General features: G+C 65.5%; 1 protein-coding gene and 1 pseudogene across 4 annotated transcripts in view; both read left to right on the plus strand.

The window, feature by feature from the left end:
* The first annotated feature begins 549 nt into the window (after positions 1-549).
* LOC146425794 (gametocyte-specific factor 1-like) lies at positions 550-4,590 on the plus strand. Of its 3 annotated transcripts, none has more exons than XM_085041244.1 (6): positions 550-598; positions 903-1,077; positions 1,611-1,737; positions 2,428-2,514; positions 2,636-2,717; positions 4,301-4,590. In XM_085041244.1, the coding sequence occupies exons 2-6, from the start codon at positions 985-987 to the stop codon at positions 4,581-4,583; spliced, it is 672 nt and encodes a 223-aa protein (XP_084897370.1). In that variant the 5' UTR covers positions 550-598; positions 903-984; the 3' UTR covers positions 4,584-4,590. The 3 variants fall into 3 exon arrangements, with proteins under 3 accessions (XP_084897370.1, XP_084897371.1, XP_084897372.1); XM_085041245.1 differs by lacking the exon at positions 550-598 and having other exon boundaries at positions 4,301-4,424; positions 4,467-4,590; XM_085041246.1 differs by lacking the exon at positions 550-598 and having other exon boundaries at positions 905-1,032.
* Positions 4,591-15,698: 11,108 nt separating this feature from the next.
* LOC146425795 (uncharacterized) overlaps positions 15,699-20,249 on the plus strand; it is a 10,665-nt pseudogene continuing 6,114 nt past the window's right edge. The window contains exons 1-5 of the transcript XR_014846336.1: positions 15,699-16,075; positions 17,241-17,368; positions 18,202-18,314; positions 19,288-19,414; positions 20,063-20,149. The product of XR_014846336.1 is annotated as an uncharacterized LOC146425795 (transcript). The remainder of the gene's footprint in view (positions 16,076-17,240; positions 17,369-18,201; positions 18,315-19,287; positions 19,415-20,062; positions 20,150-20,249) is intronic.

Consider the following 20,249-nt stretch of genomic DNA (forward strand, 5'->3'; position numbering starts at 1 on the left):
GGGACCGAACCGGGACCGAACCGGGACCGAACCGGGACAGAACCGGCAGCGCTGGGACCGAACCGGGACCGAACCGGCACCGCTGGGACCGAACCGGGACAGAACCGGGACAGAACCGGCAGCGCTGGGACCGAACCGGGACCGAACCGGCACCGCTGGGACCGAACCGGGACCGAACCGGAACCGAACCGGCAGCACTGGGACCGAACCGGGACCGAACCGGGACCGAACCGGCAGCTCTGGGACCGAACCGGGACCGAACCGGGACAGAATCGCGACCGCTGAGATCGGACCGGGACAGAACCGGGACAGAACCGGGACCGGTGAGGCCGGACGGCGACCGGTGGGACCGGAGCGGTCACGCTCGGTGGGACCGAAACGGGACCGGTGGGACCGAGCCGGGACCGAGCCGTGACCGGCGGAACCGAGTCGGGACCGGACCGGAACCACCAGGATCGGTGGGACCGAACCGTGCCCGGCGGAACTGAGCCGGGACCGGACCGGGACCGCTAGGACCGGTGGAAACGAACCGACACCGGCGGAACCGAACCGTGCCCGGCGGAACCGAGCCGGGAACGGACCAGGACTGCCAGGACCGGTGGGACCGAACCGTGGCTGAACCGTGACAGGCGGAGCCGAGCCGGGACTGGACCGGGACCACCAGGACCGGTGGGAACGAACCGGGACCGGTGATACCGAACCGTGACACGTGGAACCGAGCCGGGACCGGACGGGGACCACCAGGACCGGTGGGAACGAACCGGGACCGGTGATACCGAACCGTGACAGGTGGAACCGAGCCGGGACCGGACCAGGACCGGTGAGACGAAACCGGGACAGGCCGGTGGCCGGTGGGACAGAACCGCCACCGGACCGGGACTGACCCGGTTCCGGTGGGACAGAACCGGGACTGACCCGGTTCCGGTGGGACAGAACCGCCACCGGACCGTGTCCGGTACCGGCCGGGCGGCGCTCGGTGTCGCCATGGAGCCTGACGCGCTCGTGCAGTGTCCGTACGACCGGAACCACCAGGTGCGAGTGTCCCGCCTGCCATATCACCTGGTGCGCTGCCAGCAGGTAAAGCGGGGACAGGGGACAGGGGACAGGGGGACACGGGGACACGGGGACAGGGGGACAGGGGGATACGGGGACAGGGAATGGGGACAGGACACGGGGACAAGGGGACAGGGACAGGACATGGGGACACGGGGACAGGGAAGGGACACGGGGACAGGACATGGGACACAGGGAGAGGGGACAGGGGAGACATGGGACACGGGGACACGGGGGGACAGGGACAGGACACGGGGACAGGGAAGACAGGGGGACAGGGACAGGGGGACAGCGGGGACAGGGGGACAGCGGGGACAGGGGGGCAGGGGGACATGGGGACAGGGGGACAGGAGGACACGGGGACAGTTGGGACAGGGGGACTGGGGGAACACGGGGACAGGGGGACACTGGGACTGGGGGACAGGGGGGACATCGAGAACAGGGGGGACACGGGGACAGGGGCACAGGGGCACAGGGGCACAGGGGGGACAAGGGGACAAGGGGGACACGGGGACCGGTGGGACATGTCCCCTCCCCGCTGTCCCCTCCCGCCGCAGAACAACCCGCAGGTGTCGCGCACCTTGGCCACGTGTCCCTTCAACGCGCGTCACCGTGTCCCCCGCGGCCACCTGCGCGGCCACCTCACCGCCTGTCCCGACAGACTGCTGCTCGAGGTGCCCCCAGGTAGGCGGGCTGTCCCCAGGTGTCCCCAGGTGTCCCCAGGTGTCCCCAGGTGTGTCCCCAGGTGTGTCCCCAGGTGTCCACGGGTGTCCACAAATGTGTCCCCAGGTGTCCCCAGGTGTGTACCCTGGGGTGTCCCCAGGTGTCCCCAGGTCTGTCCCCAAGTGTCCCCAGATGTGTCCCCAGGTGTGTCCCCAGGAGTATCCCCAGATATCCCCAGGTGTTCCCTCAGGTGTGTCCCCAGGTGTCCTCTGGTGTCCCCAGGTGTGTCCCCAGGTGTGTTCACAGGTGTGTCCCCAGGTGTCCCCAAGTGTCCCCAGATGTCCCCAGGTGTGTCCCCAGGTGTCCCCAGGTGCCTCCAGGTGTCCCCAGGTGTCCCTAGGTATGAGGGGTGCTCCCCAGGTGTCCCCAGGTGTGTCCCCAGGTGTCCACGGGTGTCCACAAGTGTGTCCCCAGATGTCCCCAGCTGTGTCCCCAGGTGTGTTCACAGGTGTCCCCAGGTACACAGGCTCCTCCCCATGTGTCCCCAGGTGTGTCCCCAGATGCCCCCAGGTGTGTCCCCAGGTGTCCCCAGATGCCCCCAGGTATGTCCCCAGGTGTCCCCAGATGTCCCCAGGTGTGTCCCCAGATGTCCCCAGCTGTCCCCAGCCGTGTCCCACCCCCCCGTCCCCGCTGTCCCCTCTGTCCCCGCAGACTCTGGGGACACCGCTGGGGACAGGAGGACCTGGGACCCTCCCCGCGCCTGGCAGCCCCCCCCGTGCCGCGAGGACTGGGACGCAGGTGAGTGTCCCCAGGTGTCCCCAGGTGTCCCCAGGTGTCCCCAGGTGTCCCCGCCCCCCCGCGGTGTCACCTCCCCCCGGGTGGCATGTCGCTGTGGTGTCACCTGGTGTCACCTGAGCAGAGCTGCGCGAGCTGGAGCTGGAGGAGCCACCGCCCTTCATCCTCAATGTCACCAAGGGGGACCTGCCTGTCCCCTGCCACAGGTAGGAGCTCTGGGGACAGCGGTGGCACTGCCAGGTGTCACATCGGGTGGGTGGGAGTGTCCCCAGGTGTCACATCAGGTGTGTCTGAGTGTCCCCAGGTGTGACAGTGAGGTGTGTGAGTGTCCCCAAGTGTCACACTGAGGTGTGTGAATGTCCCCAGGTGCCACACTGAGGTGTGTCTGTGTCCCCAAGTGTCACACTGGCTGTGTCTGAGTGTCCCCAGATGCCACACCTGGTGTCTCTGAATGTCCCCAGGTGTCACTTGTGTGTCTGAATGTCCCCAAGTGCCACACTGAGGTGTGTGAATGTCACCAGGTGTCACACTCAGGTGTGTGGGAGTGTCCCCAGGTGTGACAGTGAGGTGTGTGAGTGTCCCCAGGTGTCACTTGTGTGTTTCTGAGTGTCCCCAGGTGTCACACCCACTGTGTCTGAATGTCCCCAAGTGCCACACTCATGTCTGTGAGTGTCCCCAGGTGTCACTCAGGTGTGTCTGGGTGTCCCCAGGTCCTACACCTGCTGTGTCTGATGTCCCCAAGTGTCACTCAGGTGTGTCTGAGTGTCCCCAGGTGTCATACTGAGGTGTGTCTGATTGTCCCCAAGTCCCACACTGAGGTGTCTGAGTGTCCCCAAGTCCCACACCGGCTATGTCTGAGTGTCCCCAGGTGTCGCTCAGGTGTGTGTCCCCAGGTGTCACTCAGGTGTGTCTGAGTGTCCCCAGGTGTCACACTGAGGTGTCTGAGTGTCCCCAAGTGTTACTTGTGTGTCTGAGTGTCCCCAAGTGCCACACCGGGTGTGTCTGAGTGTCCCCAGGTGTCGCTCAGGTGTGTGGGAGTGTCCCCAGGTGTGACAGTGAGGTGTGTGAGTGTCCCCAGGTGTCACTTGTGTGTTTCTGAGTGTCCCCAGGTGTCACACCCGCAGTGTCTGAATGTCCCCAAGTGCCACACTGGATGTGTCTGAGTGTCCCCAAGTGCCACACTCAGGTGTCTGAGTGTCCCCAGGTGTCACGCTGAGGTCTGTGAGTGTCCCCAAGTGTCACACCCGGTGTCTCTGAATGTCTCCAAGTGTCATAGTGAGGTGTCTGAATGTCCCCAAGTGTCACACCCGGTGTCTCTGAGTGTCCCCAAGTGTCACACCCGGAGTCTCTGAATGTCTCCAAGTGTCATAGTGAGGTGTCTGAATGTCCCCAAGCCCCACACCGACTGTGTCTGAGTGTCCCCAGGTGTCACACTCAGGTGTGTGAGTGTCCCCAGGTGTCACATTCAGGTGTGTCTGAGTGTCCCCAGCTGCCACACTGAGGTGTGTGAATGTCCCCAGGTGTCACAGTCAGGTGTGTGAATGTCCCCAGGTGCCACACTCATGTCTGTGAGTGTCCCCAGGTGTCACACCCGGTGTGTGGGAGTGTCCCCAGGTGTCACTTAGGTGTGTGAATGTCCCCAAGTGTCACTCAGGTGTGTCTGAGTGTCCCCATGTCCCACACTTAGTTGTCTGAGTGTCCCCAAGTCCCACACCGGGTGTGTCTGATGTCCCCAACTGCCACACCCCGCTGTCCCCAAGCCCACCCTCCCTGTCCCCTGTCCCCCCAGCTCGGACCCCTCAGTCCCCCCGGAGGGAATGTCACCGCGGCGACCCCGACCGGCCACCGCCGCGCCCCGGATGGTGACAGCGGGAGCCAAGGCGGTGACAGCCACACCCAGGGCGGTGACAGCCACACCCAGGGCGGTGACAGCGCCACCCAGGGCGGTGACAGCGCGGCCCAGGACGGTGGCCGCGGGGACAGTGTCGTCCCGGGCTCGGGGGGTGGCGGGGGTGGGGAGGGGGCTGGGGGCGCTGGGGAACCCCCCCGCCCCCAAATACTGCCGCAAATAAACACCTCTGTCATTCCGAGCCGTGTCACCTCGGCAGGCGACATCGGGGTGGGGACAGGCGACAGCGGGGGGGGGGACAGTGCCACCGCAGTGTGGGGGGACGGTGGGGACATCCAGCCGGCTCTGTCCCCTCCCGGGTTGCTCCTGTCCCCTCCCGGGCTGTCCTGTCACCTCCCGGGCTGTCCCTGTCCCCTCCCGGGCTGCTCTGTCACCTCCCGGCTTGTCCGGTCCCCTCCCGGTGTCACCTCCCGGGCTGCTCCTGTCACCTCCCGGGCTGCTCTGTCACCTCCCGGGCTGCTCCTGTCCCTTCCCGGTGTCACCTCTCGGGTTGCTCCTGTCCCCTCCCGGTGTCACCTCCCGGGCTCCCCTGTCCCCTCCCGGGCTGTTCCTGTCCCCTCCCGGTGTCCTCTCCCAGGTTGCTCCTGTCACCTCCCAGGGTGCCCTGTCCCCTCCCGGGCTGCTCCTGTCCCCTCCTGGTGTCACCTCCCGGGTTGCTCCTGTCACCTCCCGGGCTGTCCTGTCCCCTCCCGATGTCACCTCCCGAGCTGCCCTGTCCCCTCCCGAGCTGCTCTGTCCCCTCCCGGGCTGCTCCTGTCCCCTCCCGGTGTCACCTCCCAGGTTGCTCCTGTCCCCTCCCAGGCTGCTCCTGTCCCCTCCCATGTCCAGCGTGTCCCCTCCCCGCCGTGATGTCCTCCCGCCACCCCCCGCACGTGTCCCTTGTCCCCTCCCCGCGCTGTCCCCTCCCCGCGCTGTCCCCTCCCCCCGCCGTTCCCTTTCCCACCCATCCGCCCATCCCGGCAGGAATTTTGGGATCGAGGAGTTTATTTTGGGGAGTCTTGCGCAAAAATTGTCCTCAGGGGGGTGACAAGGGGGGACAAGGGGGGGACAAGGGGGGGACAATGGGGGGACAAAGGGGGGACAAGGAGGGACAGTGGGGGGGACAATGTGGGGACAAGGGAAATGAGGGGGAACAACGGGGACAAGGGGGGACAAGGAGGGGGGAGGACAAGGGGACAGTGGGGAGGACAATGGGGAGACAAGAACAGTGGGGGACAAGGAGGGGACAATGGGGGGACGGGGGGACAATGGGGCGACAAAGGGGGGACAAGGGGAGGACAACAGGGGGGGACAATGGGGGACAATGTGAGGACAAGGGGGAACAAGGGAGGAAAACAGGAGGGGACAATGGGGGGACAATGGGGGGACAGTGGGGGGGGACAGTGGGGGGGGACAATGGGGGACAACAGGAGGGTCCCCACCCTCGGGAAGGGGCGTGGCGGAGTTGGGGTCACTCCCTGACCCTTCCTCACCGTGGGAATCCTTCCCAAAAATTGTCACACGGTGTCCCCAACCCCCACCTGGGACACCCCCGGGACACCCTGGGACCTTCTCGGGACCCCCCGAGACCCCCCAGGACTCCCTGGGACACCCCAGAGATCCCCCAGGACCCCCTGAGACCCTCCTGGGACCCCCTGGGACCCCCCGGAGACCCCCCAGGACCCCCTGGCACACCCCCGGGACCCCCTGGGACACCCCCGAGACCCCCCGGAGACCCCCAAGGACCCCCCTGGGACCCCCTGGGACATTCCCGGGACCCTCCGGGACCCCCGAGGACCCCCCAGAGACCCCCAGAACCCAGGACCCCAGAGAGACCCTCCAGTGACCCCCAGCACCCCCGGACCCTGGACCCCAGTGACCCCCAGGACCCCTGGGACCCAGGACCCTCCAGGACCCCCAGCCCCCAGAGAACCCCAGTGACCCCGGAGGACCCAATGACCCCCAGGACCCCCAGGCAGAGGGAAGACCCCCAACCCTCTCCCCAAATTCCTCCTCCCTTCTCCCTCCCTCCTCCCCCCCCTCGCAGGGAGCTGAGCTCAGCTCGGAGCAACCGGATTTGGGGCGGAAAAAGTGGAAATGGGAATTTCTGTGTCATCACCGCCTCCTCCTCCCTCCACCCACCTCCTTCCCGCCTGGATTTTTGGGGGAAAAAACCTCCTTTTTAGGGTTTTTTTCCCCCTTTTTTTCGCGCGGGGGGAGCTGGAAGGTTCTGGAATGGTGGAGAATTCCGGGATCGCAGCTGCGGGGCGGGATTGGGATTGGGGATGGGATTGGGGATGGGGATTGGGATGGTCACCCTCCGCCCCCGAGCCCAACAGCTGGCCAGCTGCGCCGGCCGGGCCCTGCCCTGCTGCTTTTTCCCTTTTTCCCTGTTCCTTTTTTCCCCTTTTTTCCCTTTTTCCCTTTTTTCTCTTTTTCCCTTTTCTCTCTTTTTCCCTTTTTCCCTTTTTTTTTCCCTTTTCCCCTTTTTCCCTTTTTCCCTGCTCCCTGGTCCTTTTTTCCCTGTTCCCTTTTTTCCCCTTTTTCCCTGTTCCCTTTTCCCTCTTCCCTTTTCCCTTCTCCCTTCTCCCTTCTCCCTTTTCCCCTTTTTCCCTTTTTAACCTTTTTTCTCCTTTTCCCTTTCCCCTGTTTCCCTTTCCCCTGTTCCCTTTTTTCACTTTTTTCCCTTTTTCACTTTTTTCCCTTTTCCCCTTTTTCCCTTTTTCCCTTTTTCCCTTTTTCCTTTTTCCCTTTTTCCCCTGTTCCCTTTCCCCTTTTTCTCTTTTCCCCTTTCCCTCTTCCCTGTTGCCTTTTTTCACTTTTTTCCCTTTTTCACTTTTTTTCACATTTTCCCTTTTCCCCTTCCCCTTTTTCTTTTTCCCTTTTCCCTTTTCCCTGGTCCCTGGTCCCTTTTTCCCCTTTTTTCCCTTTTTCCTTCTCCGTTTTCCCCCTTTTCCCTGTTCCCTTTTTCCCCTTTTTTTCCTTTCCCCTTTTTCCCTTTTCCCTTTCCCCCTTTCCCCCTTTCCCCAGTTCCCTTTCCCTTTTTCCCTTTTTCCCTTTTTCCCTTTTTCCCTTTTTCCCTTTTTCCCTTTTTCCCCTTTCCCTGTTCCCTTTTCCCTTTTCCTTTTTCCCTTTCCCCCTTTTTCCCTTTTTAACCTTTTTTCCCCTTTTCCCTTTCCAATTTTTCCCTTTCCCCTGTTTCCCTTTCCCCTTTTCCCTTTTCCCTGTTCCCTTTTTTCCCCCCAAAAAAATCCCTTTAAAACCTTTTTATTGGAAATTTTTCTCCCCTCGCCGCATCCCAAATCCCACCCCAAACCTCCGCTGGGACCCCCAAACCCCTCAGAGGGATTTTCCCAATTTTTTCCAGCTTTTTCCAGCTTTTTCTCCCCAAAAAATCCCTTTAAAACCTTTTTATTGGGAATTTTCCTCCCCTCACCCCAAATCCCACCCCAAACCTCAGCTGAGACCCTCCAGCTGCGGGAGAGGGAATTTCCCAAATTTTTCCCCCCAAAAAAATCCATTTAAAACCTTTTTAATGAGAATTTTCCTCCCCTCATCCCAAATTCCACCCCAAACCTCTGCTGGGACCCCCAAACCCCTCAGAGGGATTTTCCCAAATTTTTCCCAAATTTTTCCAACTTTTTCCAGCTTTTTCTCCCCAGAAAAACTTCCTTTTAAACTTTTTTATTGGAAATTTTCCTCGCCTCATCCCAAATCCCACCCCAAACCTCCGCTGGGACCCTCCAGCTCCGGGAGTGGGATTTTCCCAGCTTTTTTCAGATTTTTTCAGCCTTTTCCCCCCCAAAAAAATCCCTTTAAAACCCTTTTATTGGGAATTTTCCTCCCCTCGCCTCACCCCAAATCCCACCCCAAACCTCCGCTGGGACCCCCAAACCCCTCAGAGGGATTTTCCCAAATTTTTTCAATTTTTTCCCAAATTTTCCCAGCTTTTTCTGACCTCTCCCCGCCGAATTTTCCTGCGCGGGTGGATCCGGGCGGGGAGTGGAAATCGGGCTGGGAAAAAACAGGCGTTTCCCGTTTTTCCACCAATTTTTTATTGGGATTTTTTTTTTCCTCTCCTCGCCAATTCCGGAGCCTCCCGGGAATTCCCTGCGCGGGAGGATCCGGAAGGTTCTGGTGGCATTTCTGTCACCGTCGTTGTCACCTCGGCTGGAGGTTTTGTTTTTCCCCAAATCCCCGAGGTTTTGTTTTCCCCAAAAGTGGTGGTTTTGGGGTGATTTTTCGGGGGTTTTGGGGTCATCGAGGGGGTTTTGAGGGGTTTTTCATCGCCCTGGTAATGGATTTTGGGGAATTCTGGAATCTCCCAAAATGGCCTTGGGGTTCCTCGAGGGAGGAATTTGGGGGGGAAATGAGGAATATCCCAAAATTCAACATTTTCACCCCAAAACAGTGGGATGGGGAGACCCCAAATCCCCAAGGAACACCCCAAAATTCAACATTTTCACTCCAAAAGAGTGGGACAGGCAAGTCCCCAAATCCCCAAGGAACACCCCAAAATCCAAGAATTTCACCCCAAAATTCAACAATTTCACCCCAAAACAGTGGGACGGACAGGACCCCAGATCCCCAGGGAACACCCCAAAATTCAACAATTTCACCCCAAAATTCAACAATTTCACCCCAAAATTCGACATTTTCACCCCAAAATTCAACAATTTCACCCCAAAATTCAACAATTTCACCCCAAAATTCGACATTTTCACCCCAAAATTCAACAATTTCACCCCAAAACCCAACAATTTCCCCCCAAACCCCAACAATTTCACCCCAAAACAGTGGGACGGGCAGACCCCAAATCCCTTCCCGCTGGTCCTGCAGGAAAATCCTGGATTTGACCCCAAAACCGCCCCTGTTGGACGGCGGGGTGTCACCCCAAAGGGGGGGTGGGAAAGGTCACTCGGGGGGTGACCCTAAATGAGGTGATGGGGACAGAGGGACAGGGGGACAGGGGTTTGGGGACATGGGGATAATGGGACACAGGGACACAAGGATGTGGGGATGTGAAGACATGGGGACACAAGGACACAGGGACATGGGGACACCTGGATATGGGGACACAGGGATATGGGGATGTGGGGGTGTGGGGACATGGGGCACCGGGATGTGGGGACATGGGGACACAGGGATTTGGGGACATGGAGATAATGGGACAGGGGACACAGGGATTGGGGGACATGAAGATATGGGGACATGGGGCACTGGGATATGGGGACAATGGGACAGGGGGACACAGGGACATGGAGACACAGGGATATGGGGACATGGGGATATGGGGACATGAAGATATGGGGACATGGGGCACCGGGATATGGGGACATGAAGATATGGGGACAGGGGGACACAGGGACATGGGGACACAGGGATTGGGGGACATGAAGATATGGGGACATGGGGCACTGGGATATGGGGACATGGGGGTGTGGGGACATGAGGACACAGGGATATGGGGACATGGGGGTGTGGGGACATGAGGACACAGGGATATGGGGACATGGAGATAAAGGGACATGGGGACACAGGGATTTGGGGACATGAAGATATGGGGACATGGGGACACAGGGATATGGGGACAATGGGACAGGGGGACACAGGGACATGGAGACACAGGGATATGGGGACATGAAGATATGGGGACATGGGGCACAGGGACATGGGGACATGAAGATATGGGGACATGAGGACACAGGGATATGGGGACATGGGGATATGGGGACATGGGGCACTGGGATATGGAGACAAGGGGACACAGGGATTTGGGGACATGGAGATAATGGGACAGGGGACACAGGGATTGGGGGACATGGAGATATGGGGACATGGGGCACAGGGACATGGGGACATGAAGATATGGGGACATGAGGACACAGGGGCATGGGGACACAGGGTTATGGGGACATGGAGATATGGGGACATGGGGACACCTGGATATGGGGACATGGGGACACAGGGATATGGGGACACCTGGATATGGGGACATGGAAATACAGGGATATCGGGATATGGGGACATGGGGACACAGGGATATGGGGACACAGGGATATGGGGACAGCCAGCGCATGAGTGTGGCAGATCCCTGTGTCCCTGTCCCCGCATGTGCCCGGAATGGTCACACTCACTCACTCACACTCACACTCGAGTGTGTCACCCGCTGCTGTGTCCCCCCCATGTCCCCCCGTGTCCCCCCCGTGTCTCCCCGTGTCCTCCTGTGTCCCCCCATGTCCCCCCCCATGTCCCCCCATGTCCCCCCGTGTCCCCTCGTGTTTCCCCACGTCTTCCCCATATCCCCCCCATATCCCCCCCATGCCCTCCCCATGTCCCACCATGTCCCCCCACGTCCCCCAAGTCCCCCATGTCCCCACCATGTCCCCCATGCCCTCCCCATGTCCCACTATGTCCCCCCATGTCCCCACCATGTCCCCCACGTCCCCCCGTGTCCCCCATGTCCCCCATATCCCCCATGCCCTCCCCATGTCCCACCATGTCCCCCATGTCCCCCACCATGTCCCCCCATGCCCTCCGTGTCCCCCGTGTCCCACCATGTCCTCCCGTGTCCCCCATGTCTCCCCCAGTGTTCCCCCATGCCCTCCGTGTCCCCTCGTGTCTCCCCACGTCTTCCCCATGTCCCCCCATGTCCCCCACGTCCCTCCGTGTCCCCCATGCCCCCATATCCCCCGTGTCTCTCCGTGTCCCACTATGTCCCCCATGTCCTCCCCATGTCCCCCATGTCTTCCCCATGTCCCCACATGTCCCCCGTGTCCCCTACGCCCTCTCCGTGTCCCCCGTGTCCCCCATCACTCCCCGTGTCCCCCCATGTCCCCCCTCGTGTCCCCCTCTCTGGCTCCCCTCCCGCTCCCCACGGCCTCCAGCGCCTTTTTTGGGAAGCGCCAGGCCGGTGTCCCCCCCGTGTCCCCCCCGTGTCCCCCCCGTGTCCCCCCCGTGTCCCCCCCGCGCCCTCCCGGGCTGCCCGCCAGCCTCACCCCCCCGCGCCCCCTCCCGGGGACACCACGGGGACACCGCGGGGACATTGGGGGGACATCGCGGGGACAACCCCCGCCCGCTCTGGGGTCACCCCCGGTGGTCGCCGCGCCCCCAGACCCTCGCGGGGTGACCGGGGGGGTGACCGGGGGGTTCCGGGGGTGACCGGGGAGTGACCGGGGGTGACCGGGGAGTGTCGGGGGGATGTCGGGGGTGACCGGGGGGATTCTTGGGGGGTGTCGGGGATGCCGGGGGGGTTCCGAGGGGGTGTCGGGGGGGTGCCCGGGGGGGTTCCGGGGGTGACCAGGGGGTGTCCGGGGGGTTCCCAGGGGGTTCCCGGGGGGTTCCGGGGCTGACCGGGGGGATGACCGGAGGGTTCCGGGGGGGTGCCCGGGGTGTCGGGGGGGTGCCGGGGGGTGACGTGTCCCCGCCGCCCGGCCGGGCTATATACGGGGCTGGCGGCGCCGTGAGTCAGGCTGACCCCCCCGCGCCCCCCCGGTGACTCAGGGACTCGGCGGGCGGCGACGGGGGGGTGGCCCGGCGGGGCGGGGGGGCGGCGGGACTCTGGGGGGGCTGGGGGACACTGGGGGGGCTGGGGGACCTTGGGGACATCCCCGGCCAGGAGGTGTCCCCCCCCAAAAATGGGGTTAGGCGACCCTGGGGGGGCTGGGGGACCTTGGGGACATCCCCGGCCACGAGGTGTCCCCCCAAAATGGGGCTGGGGGACCTTGGGGACATCCCTGGCCAGGAGGTGTCCCCCCCAAAATGGGGCTGGGGGACCCTGGGGGGGCTGGGGAACACTGGGGGGCTAAGGGACCCTGGGGACATCCCCGGCCATGAGGTGTCCCCCCCAAAATGGGGCTGGGGGACCCTGGGGGGGCTGAGGGACCTTGGGGACATCCGCGGCCATGAGGTGTCCCCCCTAAAATGGGGTTGGGGGACCCTGGGGTGTCACCGCTGGGGTGACCCCAGGATGAGGGACGGTGGGGAGACTGAGGGGGGGAAACTGAGGCAGGAGTGGGATTTGGGATTTTGGGGATTTGGAGATTTGGGGATTTGGGGATCTGGGGGTTTGGGGACTTGGGGGTTTGGGGATTTGGAGATTTGGGGGTTTGGGGATTTGGGGATTTGGAGATTTGGGGGTTTGGGAATTTGGGTGTTTGGGGATTTGGGAATTTGGGGATTTGGGGATTCAGGGATTTGGGGATGTGGGAATTTGGGGACTTGGGGACATAGGGATACAGGGACATGGCGCTATGAGGGTGTGTGGACAGGGAGATTTGGGGACATGGGGATGAGTGGGGTGACATGAACACGGGGGGACAGAGCCAGGACACGCGTGTGCTCCAGGAGACAGAGCCAGGCCACGGGCCTGCACGTGATCCCGGTGTCACCGCACACGATCCCAGTGTCACCACATGCGTGTGCACATGATCCCGGTGTCACCTCACACGATCCCAGTGTCACCGCACGCGTGTGCACATGATCCCAATGTCACCACATGCGTGTGCACACGGTCCCTGTGTCACCATACACGATCCCAGTGTCACCCCACGCGTGTGCTCACGATCCCGGTGTCACTGCACACGATCCCGGTGTCACCCCACACGTGTGCAAACGATCCTGGTGTCACCACACACGATCCCAGTGTCACCACACACAATCCCGGTGTCACCACACATGGTCCCGGTGTCACCACACACGATCCAGTGTCACCACACACGACCCCTGTGTCACCCCGCACGATCCCAGTGTCACCCCACGCGTGTGCACACGATCCCAGTGTCACTGTGCATGATCCCGGTGTCACTGTGCATGATCCTGGTGTCACCCCACGTGTGTGCTCACGATCCCCGTGTCACCGCACATGATGCCAGTATCACCACACACCATCCCGGTGTCACCACACACGATCCCAGTGTCACCGCACCCGATCCAGTGTCACCGCACACGTGTGCACACGATCCCGGTGTCACTGCACCCGATCCAGTGTCACCCCACGCGTGTGCACACAATCCCGGTGTCACCGCACGCGATCCAATGTCACCACACACGATCCCGGTGTCACCCCACGCGTGTGCACACGATCCCAGTGTCACCGCACGCCATCCCGGTGCCACCACCCGCGCGTGCCCGCGCCCGGCGCGAGGCAGGAAAGGCCGCGGCGCCAGCGCATTGTTTCCCCCTCCCCGCCGCCACTTCCCCCCCCGGCCGCGGAAACGTCCTCATTGTCCCCATTGTCCCCACGGGCACCGCGCCACCTCCCCGCGGCGGGCACGGGGGGCACGGCGGGCACGCGCACGGGGACGCGCACGGGGGACACACCACCCGCGTCCCCCACCAGGGCACGGCTGGCTCTGAGCGCTGAGTGTCCCCGGGGTTGTCCCCGCTGGTGTCCCTGCTGGGACTGAGGTGTCCCCCCTGTCACCTGGGGTTCCCCCCGAGCCCCCCGGGACCCCCGGGCCGCCCACCCCGGCCCAGCCGCGCGGCCGCCGTTGCATCAGCGGCGCAGGAATGCGGCGGCTCGGGCGAGACCCCCCTGCCCTGGCCCCCCAGCACGCCCCCCACCCCCTGTGCGCGCCCCCTGTGCGCGCCCCCGCCCCTTGCACGCGCCTCGCGTGTCCCTCCGTGTCCCCTCGTGTCCCCTCCGTGTCCCTCCGCGTCCCCCTCGTGTCCCTCTTGTGTCCCCCTCGTGTCCACCCCCACCTTTGCACGCCCCCTTTGCGCGCCCCCCGCCCCTTGCACGCGCCTCGCGTGTCCCTCCGTGTCCCTCTCGTGTCCCTCCGCGTCCCCCTCGTGTCCCTCCGTGTCCCCCCAGTGTCCCCTCGTGTCCACCCCTCCTTGCTCGCGCGGGGCGGATGGGGAGGACAATGTCCCCTCGACCCCCCTCGCCCTCCCGGCGGTGTCCCGCTGTGTCCCCCAAGGAGGTCACACGTCCCCGCCGTGTCCCCGCGGGGGTCTTGGCCCTTCCCGTGTGTCCCCACGGGTGTCCCGCGTGTCCCCACGGGTGTCCCGCGTCCCCTCCCGGGGGTCCCACCCCCTCCGTGGGAACGGCTCCAGCTCCAGCCCCGTTTCCGCTCTTTCCTTCCAGGAAGCGGCGCCGGGATCCGGCCACCCCCCCGTGTCCCCCGCGGTGTCCCCTTCCTCCCGCCGTGTCCCCTTCCTCCCGCCGTGTCGCCAGCCCTGCTGTGTCCCCCGGCCCGGCCAGCTCCTGTCCCCCGTGTCCTGTCCTCCCACGCCGTGTCCCCAAGTGTCCCACCGGTGTCCCCGAGGGTCCCGTGTGGCTCATGTCCCCTGTGCCTGTCCCACTCGGGTGGTGTCGCGGTGTCGCCCAAGTGTCCCTGTGCCCCGATGTCCTGTGTCCCCCCAGTGTCCGTGTCCCTGATGTCCTGGTGTGTCCCAAGGTGTCCCAGTGCCCCCAATGTCCCTGTACCCCAATGTCCCACGTCCCAGTGTCCCCCCAGTGTCCCTGTCCCTGATGTCCCGGTGTCCCAAAGTGTCCCAGTGTCCCTCGTGTCCCCGCTGTCCCATTGCCCTCAGGGTGTCTCTGAGGTGTCCCGGTCCCTGATGTCCCTTGGGTGTCCTTCAGGTGTCCCCGTCCCTGATGTCCCGCTGTCCCTGGGCTGTCCCATGGTGTCCCTGTGCCCTTGGAATGTCCCAGTGTCCCTCGAGTGTCCCATTCCCTGACGCCCCGGTGCTCCCGGAATGTCGCGGTCCCCTCGGGGTGTGCCGGTGTCCTGCTGTCCCCCTGTCCCCGAGCTGCCCCATTCCCCGCGGGATGTCCCATTCCCGTCGCTCCCTGACGTCCCCGGGGTGTCCCTGTCCCTGACCGGGGGTGTCCCCGGGGTGTCCCTGTCCTTGATGTCCCTGATGTCCCGCTGTCCCCGGGGTGCCCCGCGGTCCCCGAGATGTCCCTCTCTCCATGGGATGTCCCTGTCCCGCTGTGCCCGAGATGTCCCGCTGTCCCCGGGGTGCCCCGCTGTCCCCGAGATGTCCCTCTCCCCATGGGATGTCCCTGCCCCTGATGTCCGCTGTCCCCGGGGTGTCCCGCTGTCCCCGAGATGTCCCTGTCCCCCCCGGGGTGTCCCTGTCCCTGATGTCCCGCTGTCCCCGGGGTGTCCCGCTGTCCCCGAGATGTCCCGCTCCCCTCGGGGTGTCCCTGTCCCCCCGGGGTGTCCCTGCCCCTGACGTCGCGGTGTCCCCGGGGTGTCCCCGGGCTGTCCCCAGGCTGTCCGGGTCGCTGCCTCCCCTCTCCCCCCGGGCTCCCCCCGAGCTCCCCTCTCCCCCCGGGCTCCCCCCGGTCTCCCCGCTGCCGTGCCGGTGCCGGTGCCGGTACCCGGCGGGGCCGTGGCTCCTCCCCGGTGAGTCACGGCGGGGCGGGGCGGCCCCGGGCCCCCCCCGGGCACTTTCCGAGGGGACTCTGCAGCGGGAGCAGCGCCGAGCCCGGGCAGCCCCGACCGCCATGGCCCCGGCCCCGGCCGCCCCCCGCCGCCCCCGGCCCCGGCGGAGCTCCCGGAGCCCCACCGCCGCCCTCCCGGTGCTTCTCCCGCTGCTGCTGCCGCTGCTGCCGCCGCCGGTCGCCGCTTTCAACCTGGAGGCGTCGCGGCCCGTGGTCTTCCGCGGGGCCCCCGGCTCGTTCTTCGGCTTCGCGCTGGATTTTTACCTGCCCGAGCCCGGCAGGTACGGCCAACCGAGCCGGGAAACGGCACCGGCAGCGAGAACCGAGCCGGGAAACCGCACCGGGAGAGGGGAACAGCACCGGGACGGGACGGGGCGGGGGCGGCGGCGGCGGCGGGGCGGGAGAGGGGGACCGGGAGCGGCCCGGGGAAGCGGGGAGGGCGGCGGGCCGGGCCGGGAGGGAGGCAGAGCGGCGCCGGGAAGCGGGAGAGGGACGGGGAGCGGACACCGGGAGCGGGAGAGGCGGCCCGGAGCGGGAGCGGCCCGGTGGGACGGGGAGCGGCGGCGGAGCGGGGCGGGGCGGCACCGGGAGCGGCATAACGGGAATGGGGCAGAGGGAACGTGAGCGAGAGCGGGGAGCGGGAACGGGGCCGGGCGGGGGAAACGGGACCGGGAATGGGGCGGGGAGTGGGAACAGGGAGTGGGAACCGGGAGCGGGACACGGGAGCGGGACACGGGAGCGGGACACGGGAACGGGACACGGGAACGGGACACGGGACACGGGACACGGGAACGGGACACGGGAACGGGACACGGGAACGGGACACGGGACACGGGACACGGGACACGGGAACGGGACACGGGAACGGGGCGGTACCGGGAACTGGGCCGGGGCAGCGGAACCGGGAACGGAGCGCCGGGGCGGGGATGGGGAATCGGAACCGGGACAGAGCACCGGGAACGGGAAACAGGAAGCGGGAGCGGGTAACGGGAACCGGGAGGGTCCGGCGCGGGGGTCCCGAGCGGGGCAGAGCCCCCGTGTCCCCCCGTGGTGTCCCCCCCGGTGTCCCCCCCCGCTCCGGCCCCGCCGGGGGTCCCGGGGCCCCGCTGCCCCCCGGCCGGAGCGTTTCCTGTAACCGGAGCCGGGAGCTGCCCCGGGGGGCTCGGGGGGGCTCAGGGGGAGACCCAGGCACGGCCTTGCCCCCCCCAAGTCCCACGCGTGTCCCCAGCCGGGGGGGTCAGGAGTTTCGGGGCCAAGCGGGGGACACCCAGCGAGTGTCACCCCCTCAGGGACCCCCCGGGCCGGAAGGTCACACAGGGGCTGAGCCTGAGGGGACACCGCGGAGGGGTGGCGCGACACCCCTGCGACCCCCCCCGTGTCCCTCCCCTGGTGTCCCGCGGGTGACGAGCGCCGTGTCGCCGTGAAGTCACCACCGTGTCCCCCCAGCGTCAGCATCCTGGTCGGAGCCCCCAAGGCCAACACGAGCCAGCCCAATGTCACCCAGGGCGGGGCTGTGCTGCACTGCCCGTGGCCCCCCGGAGCCGCCTGCACCCCCATCGACTTCGATCACATCGGTACGGGGCGTGGGGACACCAGGGGACATCGCCGGGGGGCGTGGGGACAAGGGGGAGGCGTGGGGACATGGCAGGGAACAGGGATGTGGGGACACGTGGGGGTTCACGGGGACACGAGGGGGGACAGGGACACGGGGGCATGGGGACACGGGGGGGTCAGGGACACGAGAGGGGACAGGGACACGGGGGCTTGGGGACACGGGGGTGTCGGAGACACGCGTGGGATGGGGACACGTGTGGGGACAGGACCCTCCCAGGTGTGGGGAAAGAGTTGGGGACATGGAGGGGACAGGACAGCCGGGAATGGGGACAGGGACATGTCAGGGACAGGACACCCCAGGGCTGGGGACATGGAGGGCACAGGCCAGCCCGGTATGGGGACATGGAGGGGACAGAACAGCCGGGAATGGGGACAGGGACACGGGGGGGACGGGACACCCCAGGGCTGGGGACACCCCGGGTATGGGGACAGGGACATGGCGGGGACAGGACACCCCGGGTATGGGGACAGCGACACGGGGAGGGACAAATCCCCGGCAATGGGGACAGGATCAGGACAAGGGCTGGGCGGGAGGGGGACAGGAATGGGGACACAGGTGGGGACAGCCCCTCCCGGGGTGTGAGGTCACCCTCAGGGGACAGCGACACCCCCGTGTCACCCCCTGTCACCCCGTGTCACCCCCAGGGTCATCCCCTTCCCCTCCCCCCGCTGGCCTTGGCTCCGTTAATGATCAACCCGGGGGGGGTGAGGGGGGTGGCCGGGGGGTCCCCGAGGGGGTGACCTGGCCGCTGTCCCCTGTGTCCCCTCACCGCTGTCCCCTGTCGCCCCCCAGGGACAAGGACCCACGACTTTGGTGGCAACAGCAGCGACGCCGCCGAGCCCGTGGAGTTCAAGTCGCTGCAGTGGTTCGGAGCGACAGTGAGAGCGCACAACGGCTCCATCCTGGTGCGGCGACACGGCGACACCGCCGCCACAGCGGGGACAGCGCGGCTGGGGGGCTGGGGGGCTGGGGAACTGGGAGGGATGGGGGAACTGGGAGGAATGGGGGCTGGAGGGGCTGGGGGAACTGGGAGGACTGGGGGCATTGGGGACACTGGAGAGAACTGGGAGGACTGGGAGGAATGGGGGCATGGGGCATGGGGGACACAGGGGACATGGGGACAGCAGGGGACAGCGGGGCTGGGGGCACTGGAGGTGCTGGGAGGCACTGGGAGGAACTGGGACACTGGAGGGGCTGGGGGAACTGGGAGGAATGGGGCACTGGGAGGAATGGGGACAATGGGGACACTGGGAGTTTGGGGACACAGGGGACACCGCGGACACCGGGGGGACAGCGGGGCTGGGGGGGCACTGGGGACATTGGGGACACCGCGGCGACAGCGGGGACAGCAGGGCTGGAAGGACTGGGGGGAACTGGGAGGAATGGGGGGCAATGGGGGACACTGGGGCTTGGGGACACAGGGGACATGGGGACACTGGGGGGACAGCGGGGCTGGGAGGGCTGGGGACATTGGGGACACCGCGGGGACAGCGGGGCTGGGGGGCACTGGGGACATTGGGGACAGCGGGGCTGGGGGCGCTGGGAGGAACTGGGAGGAACTGGGAAAAACTGGGTGGACTGGAAGGGATGGGAGGAATGCACTGGCGGTTTGGGGACACAGGTGACACTGGGGACACCGGGGGGACAGCAGGGCTGGGGGGCACTGGGGACTTTGGGGACACCGGGGGGACAGCGGGGCTGAGGGGCGCTGGGAGGCTCTGGGAGGCACTGGGAAGAACTGGGAAGAACTGGGAAGAACTGGGAGGGGTGAGAGGAATGCACCGGAGGTTTGGGGACACAGGTGACACTGGGGACACCGGGGGGCCAGCAGAGCCCCCCAGCCGTGCCCGTGCCCATCCACCGTGTCCCCCCCCCCAGGCCTGCGCCCCCCTGTACAGCTGGAGCCCCCCGAAGGAGGAGGGGGGCGCTCGCGAGCCGGTGGGCTCCTGCTTCCTCTCCATCGGCAACTTCTCCAAGTTCGTCGAGTACGCGCCGTGCCGATCGGGTGAGACCCCCGGGACCCCCGGGGACCCCCCGAGACCCGCGAGACCACCCGGGGACACCCAAGGGACACCCAGGGACACTCCGAGACCCCCAGGGACACTCCCAGAGACCCCCGGCATCCCCCAGGGACCTCCAGGGACCCCCGAGACCACCCGGGACCCCCTCAGGACCCCCCGGGACCCCAGGGACACCTCAGAACCTCCCCGGGACCCCCTCAGGACCCCTCCAGAACCCCCCCAGGACCCCCCCGGGACCCCCAGACACCCCCCCAGAACCCCCAGTCACCCCCATGGGTGTCACCCCTGATCACATCCAGACCCCCAGAGTGATCCTCCTGATGCCCAGGGCCCCCGGGACCCCCTAAACCCCGAGACCCCCAGAACCCCCAGGACCCCAAAACCCCCAGAACACCCAGGACTCCCAAAACCCCCCCCGATCCCCAGAGAACCTCAGGACCCCAAAGACCCCGGGACCCCAAAACCCCCTAGGACCCCCAGTCCCCGGACCCTCAAAACCCCCCAGACGCCTAAAAACCCCAAAACCCCTCGTCACTCCCAAAACCCCTGGGACCCCCAAACCCTGAGACTCCCAGCCCCGGGACCCCCAAAAACCCCGCAAGACCCCCAAAAACCCCCCCATGTCCCCCCAGACCTGAACTCGGCGGCAGGACAGGGATATTGCCAGGGGGGCTTCAGCGCCGAGTTCACCCAGGTGGGAGTTTTGGGGGTCTTGGGGGGCTTTGGGGGAGCTTTGGGGGGCTTTGGGGGAGCTTTGGGGGGCTTTGGAAGGTTTGGGGGGGTTTGGAGGAGTTTGGGGGGGCTTTGGGAGGTTTCGGG

The sequence above is a fragment of the Lichenostomus cassidix genome, chromosome 29 (genome assembly GCF_008360975.1).
Source record: "Lichenostomus cassidix isolate B80296 chromosome 29, HeHo_3.0, whole genome shotgun sequence".
NCBI lineage: Eukaryota > Metazoa > Chordata > Aves > Passeriformes > Meliphagidae > Lichenostomus > Lichenostomus cassidix.